Genomic DNA, 11,979 nt, shown 5'->3' with positions numbered 1-11,979 from the left:
AAAAAAACCCTACTTTTTAAAGAGTCTATATTTAAAGAGACATTCTCAAATTTCCTGAACTTGAGGCTCCTGGTAGACATACACTTACACACGAGTCAGTGCCCAAACGAGAAACCTTTGTGCAAAGCGTGTATACGAGACATCTAAATGCACTCAACTTCCCCCTCCCACACTCCATAAAGACACAGGCCTTTAAGAGAAGGCTCCAAAACATGTTCAGATGTTTTAACAGAAATCAGATGCAAAACACCTGCATTTTAAGTTAGCATATATTTTACTGTCTCAATCACAGCAACCTCATACAGTAAGATACACAAAAAATAGAGCATGGTATCACTTGCAATTCAACACAGTTTTGTACTACAGTATTCAATGACAGATATAAACACAGGACTTTTCCTTTTTAAAGCAAATATAGTAGTCCCTGCTATGTTCACTGTGTAAGTTACGTGGCATCACAGTTTTAGTTAATTACTGTAGTGAAAGTAGCAATATGGAAGTTGAACTAGTGAACTAGAAGGTACATTGTATAGCAGCCAAAACAGGCATGACACTTCAGAAAGATGAACAGAAAAAATAACTACCAAAATGAGAGCCACCCTAACAGACTGTATTTTAGTAGTAGTTTTAGTAGTTGTTTTAAATTCTGCACTATATACATACTGTATCTACATGTGTTCTATTTTATACATATATATATATACACAGATACACACACACACACACACACACACACACACACACACGTGTATTTATAAAAAAGCCATTAAGATTTTGAAAACCTTATCATTCATTTAAGCAATACTGAGCCTAGCTCAACAGTTCCCAAACTGTGGGTCACAATGCACTGTCAGTACATGGGGTCACAGAGGACAGACACCATTTTGCTCCATGCAGCATGACCTTGCACATACAGTGCAGACAAGGTCGCAATGCATGGAGCATGCCATGTTGTTCTACAAAATGGCATCTTCCATGTTATCTGGAGTCCTGGCAGGAAAGAATTCATTAAAATGGGGTCATGCCAACAAAAAATTTGGGAACCCCTGCTGTAGCCTTCAGAGTCAGCAAGATAATACATGTTTATAACATTTCCAGTTGCAGTCACTGGATTTGTCTTCTGATAGCTAACCACATGCCATTTACTTTATATCTTAATGCAAGTCACAATAGCCTCTCTTAACCTTCTACAAAATCAAGTTTCACTTTTTCTTTTGTATATCTGACACACTTATGGCTAAAATATTTTAGTAAGTTCACAATATTAACCTATTTAATTCCCCTCAACCCAAAACAATAAGACAAATTTGGTGACCAATCATTCATGCATGTTTTTCCACACAGAGTCAATGGATATTTGAAAAAAACAAAAAACCTAGAATCAAACTGTTCAAAAACGTATTATTTTAGTGCAAAGTGGATTAATTTACACTTTAAATAATTTTAGATATTTTAAATGTTTGATTCCAATACTCAGATTAAGTTCCCCAATATTTTGTCTTAACTAGCTTGTCTGAATGTAAAAGAAAAAAAATAAAAGGGGGCTCTTGCAGATTTTCTTTTCCTCTAAGACTAAAGTCTGTCCATAGAAGATGTAGTTTAATTTATTACATGTTCTGTGGGCCAAACTGTACAGCACCCTGCACAATGGAATCCTGGTCTAGGACTAGGGCTTCTAGGCACAACAGTCATACAAATAAATAATAAGTTCTACTGCCCAATTCACGTCTACAACTGATGGATTTACTCCAATGGAAGTCATACAAGCTCTATGAATTTTAATCAGATCACTGCCTTACCTGCTGAGCTATGCTATAGACTTTGCAGTGGATTTAGATGCAGAGTGTATCATCTATGCATACATAGTTCCCATAAGCATAAGGGAAGAAAATGCGCACTTAGGCCCAAAATCCCGCAGTCCTTACTCAGGTAAGACTCCAATTAATTTAGGAGAGGTCTCTCCTGAGTGAGAGCTTTGAGTTCTTTAAAGGAGGAAGCAAAGAAAACAAACTCTTTCTAAGCCAATAATATCAGTCTGCCACAGTGACTGTAGTAAACCATGAAATACAGTACATGTAAAAAAACAAACAAACAAAAACAAACATCCGAACAAATAACCCAGAGAGGCTTCATAGTTACAATGATTTTACCACTTTTAGAATTCAACACATTGAATCTATTTATTAAAAAATAAACTGTTTCCAAATCACCTATTTACAGTACAAAGAATGGGATTTAATAAATGTGCAACAGAAGATGAATAAAATCAGTACTCAACTGGAAAGACAACACTCCAGGCATAATTTAAGTGACATGTATACAGATTCACCTTTTAAAGATACCACACAGTAAAAACCAGTAGGATGGCAATACTAGAAAATAAAGCAAGAACTCTTTTCAAATTCAGATTGTATAAGTTTGAGATAAACATCTTGGGGGATGGAAGGGAGAAGAAGAAACATGAAGACATGAAGAGGAGTTGTCCCGGTGTTTACATTTTAGAGCTCAGGAAACGCAGCCAAACTCTTCAAAAATTAGTCCTTTTTGGCAACCAAGCAATTTGCAAATACTTCCTGCAAGTATTTTAAAGTTACTCTATCAAAACAGACAGTGATTTCACAATACACTGAAAATGTTGCTCTTAATTTCTTGATTTTATACTGTTATGTAGTTTTATTTGGGTGAGGCAATGACTGCAATGTAATAACAAAAGTGTGGTGTCATTTAAAGTGCAACAGCTGCCAAGTTTTAAAGGAAAATGTGCTCTTCTCTCCCATCTAATTGAAAAGCAGTTATCGGATAAGAATCACCTAAATGGTAGCAGCATGAACTCTAATGTATATGCAGCATTTGTGAAGCCACTAAAACTGAAACTGGCACTAATCCTTGAAATGTATTTCCAAAAACTGCACACATCTGGTTGTTTTATATTTACATATAAAGAGGTCAGTATCATATTTGTTACCAGTGAAATCAGAAAATTCCATGTGTTTTTAGCCCTTGTTTATCCCCTCAAACACAGAATTTCAAGTTTATCTATAAACAAGGTGGGGCAGCTGGGTTGATTTATAGTTTAATTGATTGTTAGGCATGAATCTGTGTAGCTCACTCTTTCTACAGCAGGGATCATAATAGTAAGCATTGAGGCAAGCATCACATGAGACTTTTGAACAGAACGTGCATGTGTTTGCAGCTCCAGATCGGTTACAGAAGCTACAGCGCAGGGTGCCTGAAGGCTTGGATTTTGAACTGAGTTGAGCAGCTCTTTCTTGACTCTGAGTCTGTAATGCGTACTGAGATTTCTCTCTCAAAGCAGAGCCAGGAGACAAGCCATCATTTGGAATTGTTTTGCTTGAATAACTGCTCTGTTTCACTGCTGGATATTCCTGCCTATAGATGAGCAGATTTTCACACTTTTGGCAAACAGAAGTGCCGCAAGTTATGCCACAATTCTGGCACTTGAGGGAAGTTGTCTCTTTGGCTAGATGCGTACGTTTGTGGTAAATGGGATTGACATCATTTCTTATTAGCCATACATCAGGTTTACTAGCTTCTTGTCTTTTAAAGTTTAACATACTTCTAGAATCAGGATCAGTATATAAGTCTAAGTCTTCTTGAGCAGAAAAATAGGAGTTGTAGGGGACATTTGTTCTTAACATGCCATTGGGATGGGATGAAATTGGCAAAAATTCATCTGAACACCCATGTGGAGAGCTTGACATAGTAAGAAGAGATGGTGATGGACGTATTATTTCATCTTTAATGTCATCTTCTGTATCAACCAAAATTGGTTCTTTTCTGAGACTCAATGAAGTCATCAATGGTGGTTTCTTGTTTTCCCAATAGCTGTCATATGTATCCACGGATTTAGAAGGCTTGCTTACTTTTGGCTTGAAGTAATCTTTAGAGGCTCTTTCACTAGCAGATTTCTGAAGAACCATGCGTGCCATAGAAGTGTTCAAGTTTTCTTTGCATTCTGTGCGCCGTTTCATAGCTTCTGAGCAGCCTCTTACATCTTCATTGCTATTTTTTCGCTCATTTACAACATCAAGCTCCGAATAACCTTTATCCTTCACTTGCAAGTGAATTTCAAGCAGTTGTTCACACTCTATTTTTGCCAAAAAGAGTTCAAATGAAACCATTTTCACATGGAAGTCATCAACCAGCTCTTTGAGCTTATACATGGTTCCCAGTTCTTGGACATACCCCATGTAGTTCAGAATCTGTCTTACATCCTCCTCAGGTAGTGTGGACTTTATATAATAAACAAAAGGTCCCGTGTAGGTCTGGAAGGGGGAAAATAAAGGAAAAAGTTAGGTTATAAGCTCAGTGATGGACTGGATGCTCAGACACTACAATGCTGGGTACAATATAGGTACCTTGTGAGTCCTATCTAATCAATCTATGACAATCAAAGACTACGTGTACTCCACAAAAGTTGAACGCAAATTCTGCAGCATTCCTGTTTGACAGACTAAACATTCTGCATCAGCTTCAGATAAATCCAAAAAAGAAAGGTTTTGCTTAAATTTGAAGACCATATGATCAGCATGTAATCCTCCTGTTATTAAATTGTTTATTTTATGCTTCCCCTAAGTATTCCAGTTTTAATGTACCAGAAATTGAATTTACAACACAACTGCACTGTACAAGCTTTGGGGGGGAAGATGGAGGTTTCAGAAGCAGGTAGTGGACAGCTAAATATTTAAGAATCTGGAAAGTTGTGGCCGTATTGGGAATATGGGATCACAAAATTAACTGGATATTTCTGCTAAAGCAGTCAGTGAAATAGTTAATGTTGACATTAAAAACTTATCCGATATACTGAAATGAACGATGTTAGTTCAAATCTCAGCAAATACTTCAGGATGTCTGCAGACCGGAGAGGAGAGTGCTGCATTGGTTTATGTTGTTCACATTTCAAAGGTTTTCTTCATACTATAAGTGTTTGAAACATTTTTAAATGACAGTTCATATTTGGAGCACACCTCTGCAGGAAGGGATGGATTTTATAGCAAATTCTGCAGCCATGAAGCATTGACAATAATCTGTGCTTCAGCTGCCCTATCTGTAATGGACATAACATTTATTACGTGCATTTGCAAAGTGCCTCAGATGAAAGGTGTTTCGCATGCTAATAATTATTAAGGACAGAAAATTCCTCAAGAGGAGGAGCAAGTCTCCTGGGAAAGAAGCTAAAAATACAAGCCTAAGATGCAACACGTATGTAAATACAAGTGTGTTCTAGGCCAACTTTTACAAAGGTCTATTAGGTACACTCTTTTCTAAACATCCAAAGCTATGGGATTACCCACTCTGAGAAACTCAAGAAGCACTTGCTCACTGATTCAGACAGAAAAACACAGCAGCCAAATGAATTATTTGCAACTTTGTGAAACACTGTCCCAAACTTATCTTTTATTTTTGGGAACCAACTGACCTTTCTTCTGAGCTGCTTAGCTTAATGCAAATATCTGGCCAGGGACAATCATAATATTTTAAAGCAAGGAGTTCACTCAAGTCAATTTGTACAACATACTTACAGTTTTTTCTTTCAAATGACTATGCGTCAAAAAGCTAATGAAGACGTCTCACTTCAAAACTTCTTAGTACTTTTTTTTTAAACAAAATCTCAAACGTTGAGCTGAGGTGTAGCAGTGAGTGAAATATTTCAGTCTGACCAGAGCTAACAGCCTTCAATATTGTTGACAAAATTGACTCCAAAGAGGATGATGGTTTACAGTGTTTGAAATGGAAGGTAAATTCTACATTTTCTTAAGCCTTAGTCATGTTTTATATATCAAGAGTCTACAGTAAAAAACAAGGCTTGTGGGGGACGACGAAACATATGGATCCATAAGAAATATCCCTTGTGATGCAACATAGCTGAGATGTTTGCTCTGACTGGAGTTCAAATCCTATACTGGGTCACAAGTGGAAATTATTTGGATCTGTCAACCTTATACATAGTGGTAAAAAGAACCACAATATATGACCAACGTCTACAATGTTAGCATCCCAAGAGGTGCCCTAGACTGGAATAGTCAAGATCTTACCACTCAGGACTTCAGTGCAATGAGGAATTAGACATATGTAGAGTTCTACAAGTCTGGAATAGTTCCCCCTCCCCACCTCTCCAAGAGGAAATAGAAACTACTCAATGCACCATGAATTTTCTCTTTTAAAGGACACTGTCAAATCGTTTAGTGTATAGAAAAATGCTTTGTAAGGCTATATTAGAAGTATTTATAGGCAACTTTCCAAAAACAATTTTCTGTCTGGATTTAAAATTTCACCTACGGTGTTCACAACTCAAACACTGCAGCTTTGAACCAGTATAAATGAGAACCCAAAGACAAGACCAGACTCCAAACCGGCAGTGGAAGAGACGCTAACTAGTCTGCTTCCATGGTCTACTCTAAGCTGAGCTATATAAAAGTATTAAACAAATAGCACATATGATGAGAAGTATATTAGGGTTTTAAATACTATCAATCTCAAACAAAGACCCGACACAGGTAAGGAATTTGAAAGGACATTAAAAAAATCAAGGCTCCAAGTGATCAGGAATGAAGAAAGATGTTCTTAAAACAAACTAAAGAAGTTTGCTTGCCATTGTGAAAGGAGTTGAGGTTCCCAATCCAGTGCCTGGTAAACAAGTGTCTACTTCACAAAACAGTGCACATTGCAATTAGTGCTAAATTAATAGCAGTGCTAGCAAAAAGGGCAAATATTGAGTGAACTTAAAAGTCAACTATCCATTCACCCTAGCGGTATTCCCCTGCCGTCAAAGTCAGGATACAACAGTAGGCTGAAGGGAGGGGGAGAAGCTTGCACTGATTCTGCTTTTGTTGTGCCTGTTTTATGGATACAGAGAGGATTTCAGACTCCAGGACTGCCTATCTGTCACCTTTCAGCAATGTAAAAAATACTTAGGAATAAAGTTAGATGAAACTACAAATCATTGTTCTAATGTATTACCACCATATGTGAGACTTCTTACCTTTATAGTTTTGAATTCCTTCTTCCAAGGGTAAAGAAAGAGATTAATTCCTACTATCTCCAGCATAGCGAATGCACTATGGAGAGAACGTAAATTTGAGGATTTCAGGGATCTTAGGGAATTTTCAGCCATATCATAAAATTTAATCAACCGGAATCTATAAAAGGGATCAATCTTGGGAAGGCAGAGTAAGGCTGATGCTGCCACTCGCAGATATTCATCATTAACAGGGCGCTGTTTGCTGTCAGAAGCATTCAATTTGGATTCATGGAACTGTACATACTTCTTAAATAAATCGTCTTTATATTTCGTATCCATTGAAACAGGACTTTGGCTCACTCTTGGGTGGCTACCTCGTCTCTTCCATGGTTATTCTGCAACAGGCGGATTACTGAGCCTTTTACAAGTTTTCAGTAACTGTGATTCTTCTGGAATAGAAAGAAAAAACAAAGACAAGTCATTACAGCTGTATTACTCCAGCATGCCTGTAATTCCACATACCCACAGGAGCCTGTGAAAGTGTGCATAGAACAGTGGATCCCAACCACAAACTCTTCAGGCTTCTGTAACCATGTAATAGGTGTACTGGTCTTTTGGTGCCCCCTGGAGAGCCCTTCACAGTTGTTGTACACTCTTCTCCAACTGCATCCTAGAACAAAGCCAAGCTAGAGACTGATATAGACATTTGGGAGTTAAATCCCAGCAATGGGTCCACAACAATTTCCCCAAGTCCCATCTGGCAAGGCATCCCTAGCCCCAAAGAAATCAGGTGCACGTGAGCCTAAAGAGAGCGGAGATGCTTTTTGGTCCATAAGAATAGAATGGTTTGATGAGTAAAAGCAAGGGTGTGGTGCGATGAAAACAAAGTGACCTGTTTATATTGTTCTGGGGCTAATGAGTTAAATTGCATGAAGAGAACTATAATCAGAGACTTTTTAAATCTATTATTTTGCTTCTTCCAGAAAAAAAATATATAAACAAACATGAACTGCTCCAAAAGGGTTCTTTCTACTTAACTCAGGACTTCTGTTGTGATTCTCTCTAACTGCATGGACTGGACAGCCCAGCACTCTAGTCTTTCTATTTGTACCTTATCTGTAAGCCTCTGTGTGCTCCTGATATCTTATCCAGCTGTGCATATCCTACCCTGCCAAGAAGGTGGGGCGGCTTGACACGCATCTTATAACTGTGGAAGAGGTCACATGCAACTGAACAAGAGGCAGGGGGCAGCAAGTGGCACGGCCAAGATTTTAGCCTGAAACTGGCAGTTACATTAAAAGCTGGGATCCCTACTTCTAACAGCTAGTAGGGGCCCTGCTTGGACCCGTTATGCTGGTGTAATACAAAATCTTCATTACTTATGCTTTTTACAAGTGTATTAATATTTGTGTTTCTACTTTAGCGACTTGATGGCTCCTGCATAGGCAAGCCCTTTACACTGGCTTCCAAATGCTACTGAAGCTGAGATGTATTTGTGTGGCCCTGATGTCATCCAGATTCTACAGAATACAACCTCTCATTTTTAAAGAAAATATACTTCTAGTCCTTATGGTTGTGAAAACCTCCCAACTGTGAGCCAAATGTAAGTCAATGGAGTGTTGTCTTTCTGAGTCTGCAGTCAACCTGAAACAATGACTCAAAAGTGTAAACTCCCCAACCCACATTAAGCCCATGTAAATGCCACCTGTAATTATTCAGTTGCTGATCATTTTAGCAGATGGGAATGAAGCCCGGGGGGGTGGAGGGGGAGAAGAGAGAGAGGATAATGAGAATTTCTGCTGGATAGAAGATGCATCAGGAAGAAGAAGAACAGGGTGGAAAAAGAGGACGAAGAAGAAAGAGAAACAAAGGTCCCAAATTTCAATGGTCCCAAATTCAAGAATATTCTTTCACCAAGTAATGCTGAATACAACAATGAGGAAGTGAACAAACAACAAGTTAGAAGTTGTTTACAAGCGATCTTTGTGCAAGCTTCCCTCTTGATATCAGTGAGAGTTCTGCTGTGAATTACAGGGAATATGGAGTCCTAAATTCATACCTCAGCCCAAGATCCACAAATAAAAATGCAATTGAGTCTTCTCCACAGGATGAGTTTAGTGCCCCTTCCCTAAAGTTATTTCTTTATTTGTATAAAACAGAACTGGACAAAAGCAGCAGAATGCCACTACTCAACCACTACCTCCCTCCCAAATTAAATAATTAGGCTATGCAAAAGAGCTCTGATTGTTTCCAATCAACTGGGACTTTCAAACCAGTCTTGATAAGAGACTTAAACTGCGAACAATCCTGCACTAGAATGGAGCTGGATCAGATATCCTAACCTCCATCTCTGTTTTCAAAAATTGTAGGATACACAGTTACATGAATGGGGCATTAAGATTAGGAAGTCCCCTAAAGACAAGTAAGTCCTTCGTAAAGATTTTATGAACTGTGACATTCATAATCATCTCCAGCTCCCATGACTTGCCATTTGTGGCAACAGGATTTCACAGAATCATAGAATATCAGGGTCAGAAGGGACCTCAGGAGGTCATCTAGTCCAACCCCCTGCTCAAAGCAGGACCAATCCCCAGTTTTTGCCCCAGATCCCTAAATGGCCCCCTCAAGGATTGAACTCACAACCCTGGGTTTAGCACGCCAATACTCAAAACACTGAGCTATCCCTCCCCCAATTTCAATCTCTAAGGCTTTCACCAACACTTAAAAAAAGAAGAGTATTGTATTGAGCACAAGAAAATGCTTAACACAAAAATGTTTTTGAATGTTAAGACATCCTAGATCATGATTAAGTTTATTAAAAGACAGAAGACTACAAGTTACATTCATGTATCACTCTCAACCAAAGCCATCAGTTTGCTTATAAACTGTAGTATTTCAGGTAAGGAGTGGTGTCCCAGAAGTACTAAAACTCTTCAAATGACAAAACTAAAGAAAACTAGTTGACATATTAAGCACAATAAGACAATAAATGTGCCACCTTCAGAAGTGTGATTACATTAGAAAAAGCTGAATTACCATTGGCAATTTCAGAGCAATCTATAGGGAAATCAAATAATTCTGTCCCACTAAGAATAAACAAAACCCACCCAGTCTTAGATTAGTCTTTAAAATGGTTTCTAAAGCATCTGACAAGAAAAATCCCCTGACCCACAGAAGAAAATCCCCCTGCTATTTCTGCCATAAATCTTAACTACACAAATTGGTTCCATTCAAAATACTCATTAGCTCTTTGAATCAGGACTTTATAAGAGGGATTCCTTGACCCAGAAAGCGAGAACATAGCTTTCATATTACACTGGGCTACACAGCATGAAATGTGGCTGAACCATCAAAATAATTTTACCAAAAACCCACAGGCATATCCCCTGAATAGCAATTTGAGGTTGAGAGGCTCATGCAACAGGGTCTCATGGAGCAGGCAGCTATTTTTATTTTAAACCGAATTCAACTGAACCTAAAAAATAAACTGACCCGGTGTACCCAGCTCAATCAGTTTCTGAACCTATAGCTAATTGAGTGAAACCCTGATCTAACCTAGCATCCTTCTCAATCCTGTTTCCATGGTATGCTGTTTGGGAAAACTGAGCTCTCTCCTCACTTAACATGTTGCCAATTCTACATTTTCAAAGAGAGCATTCTCCTGGAATATTCTTCCACTGCTAATCATCAGCTAATTCTGCCTCTGAGCCTTCCTGGGACAGGTACAAAGTCAGGAAAAACTTTATTAGAAATCATTGCTGGCCTTCAGTTATCTACATGGGCTCCCATCCTCTCCACTCCTTCAGAGTATGTTTACACTCAAAAACCAAACAAACAAACACCACAGCATCAAGCCTCAATTGACTCAGGCTACAGGGCTAAAAGTGGCAATGCAGATATTCCTGATCCCTCTGGAACTCAAGCTCTGAGAACTCTCTCCCCCCCGGATTTCAGAGCTGCAAAACATCTATGCGGCTATCATTAGCCCGACAGTGAGCCCAAGTCTGTTGACTGGGCTTTGAGACTCGCTGCCATTTGGGAGTTAGGGGAATTTATTTATTTATTTTTGCAATGTAGATGGACTCTTAGGACCCTTTTCAAAACCTGCTGTGCATGAGATAGTCAGTGGAAGACCCTTGTCTGTATACACTACGTCGTGGCATGCGGTTCTTCCCATAGATCCCGAGGCCAGAAGGGAACATTGGGATCACCTCGTCTGACCTCCTGCCCAACACAGGCCATACAACGTCTCCAAAACGATTCCATGGGCAGATCTGTACACCCTTCGCGGCATCTTCGCCCAGCCCCCCGGGAGGAGGAAGTCTCCGATCACACGACTGGGGCTGAGGGAAACCAAGGGGAGCCCGAGATCTCTCGGGCCCTTCTGCACCTGTGCTTGGCGGGGCGCTGGGCGACAGGGCTGCACCTAGCCAGACAAACCTCCCCCGGCTAGTGAAAGCGAAACCCAGAGCCCGCGCCCCGGGGGCCCGCAGCGGGGCCGGCCGGGCACCTCGCACCGGCAGGCGCACGAGAGCCGGGCGAAGCGGGGGGCGGGGGGCGACAAGGACCCGCAGCGCTGACGACCAGGAGCCACCCGCGGGCACCCGAGAGGGACCGCCCGGGGGCGGGCAGCTGGGACAGGGCCCTGCTCGCCCTCGGGGCTCTCCCCAGCTGGGGCCGCCTCACTCACAGCTCGCAACGAGAGGAAACCGGGCCCGGGTCCCGCGACCAGCCGCCGCTGCCGCGCGCCTGCAGGAAGCCACCGGTGCCCCGGCTACAGACCCCCGTCCTCGCTCAAGCAGCCGGAAGTGACCCCCGTGCGGGCGAGTGGGGAAGCATACGGACCCGGAAGAGCTTTGGCGCATGCCCAGTGCTCTCGGGAAGGACTCGACAGCCGCCTTAGCTCGTAAGGGAGCTCTCCGCCCCTCTCCGCCAGCGAGGCCACCGCATGCCCGCTCTCCAGCCGAAGGGAAACAGCGGCAGCCACAGTAACCCGG

At 40.8% G+C, this 11,979-nt stretch overlaps 1 protein-coding gene across 2 annotated transcripts; it reads right to left on the bottom strand.

The window, feature by feature from the left end:
* Nucleotides 1–255: 255 nt before the first annotated feature.
* SPATA2 (spermatogenesis associated 2) lies at nucleotides 256–11,967 on the bottom strand. 2 transcript variants are annotated; one of them, XM_048820141.2, is made up of 3 exons: nucleotides 11,828–11,967; nucleotides 7,004–7,431; nucleotides 256–4,286 (listed from the first exon to the last, which is right to left on the bottom strand). In XM_048820141.2, the coding sequence occupies exons 2-3, from the start codon at nucleotides 7,319–7,321 to the stop codon at nucleotides 3,033–3,035; spliced, it is 1,572 nt and encodes a 523-aa protein (XP_048676098.1). In that variant the 5' UTR covers nucleotides 7,322–7,431; nucleotides 11,828–11,967; the 3' UTR covers nucleotides 256–3,032. The 2 variants fall into 2 exon arrangements, with proteins under 2 accessions (XP_048676098.1, XP_048676099.1); XM_048820142.2 differs by lacking the exon at nucleotides 11,828–11,967 and adding an exon at nucleotides 11,673–11,818.
* Nucleotides 11,968–11,979: the final 12 nt, after the last annotated feature.

This window comes from Caretta caretta, chromosome 13 (assembly GCF_965140235.1).
Source record: "Caretta caretta isolate rCarCar2 chromosome 13, rCarCar1.hap1, whole genome shotgun sequence".
NCBI lineage: Eukaryota > Metazoa > Chordata > Testudines > Cheloniidae > Caretta > Caretta caretta.
The sequence above is the reverse complement of the archived record's forward strand: the minus strand, read 5'-3'. Positions and strand labels throughout refer to the sequence as shown.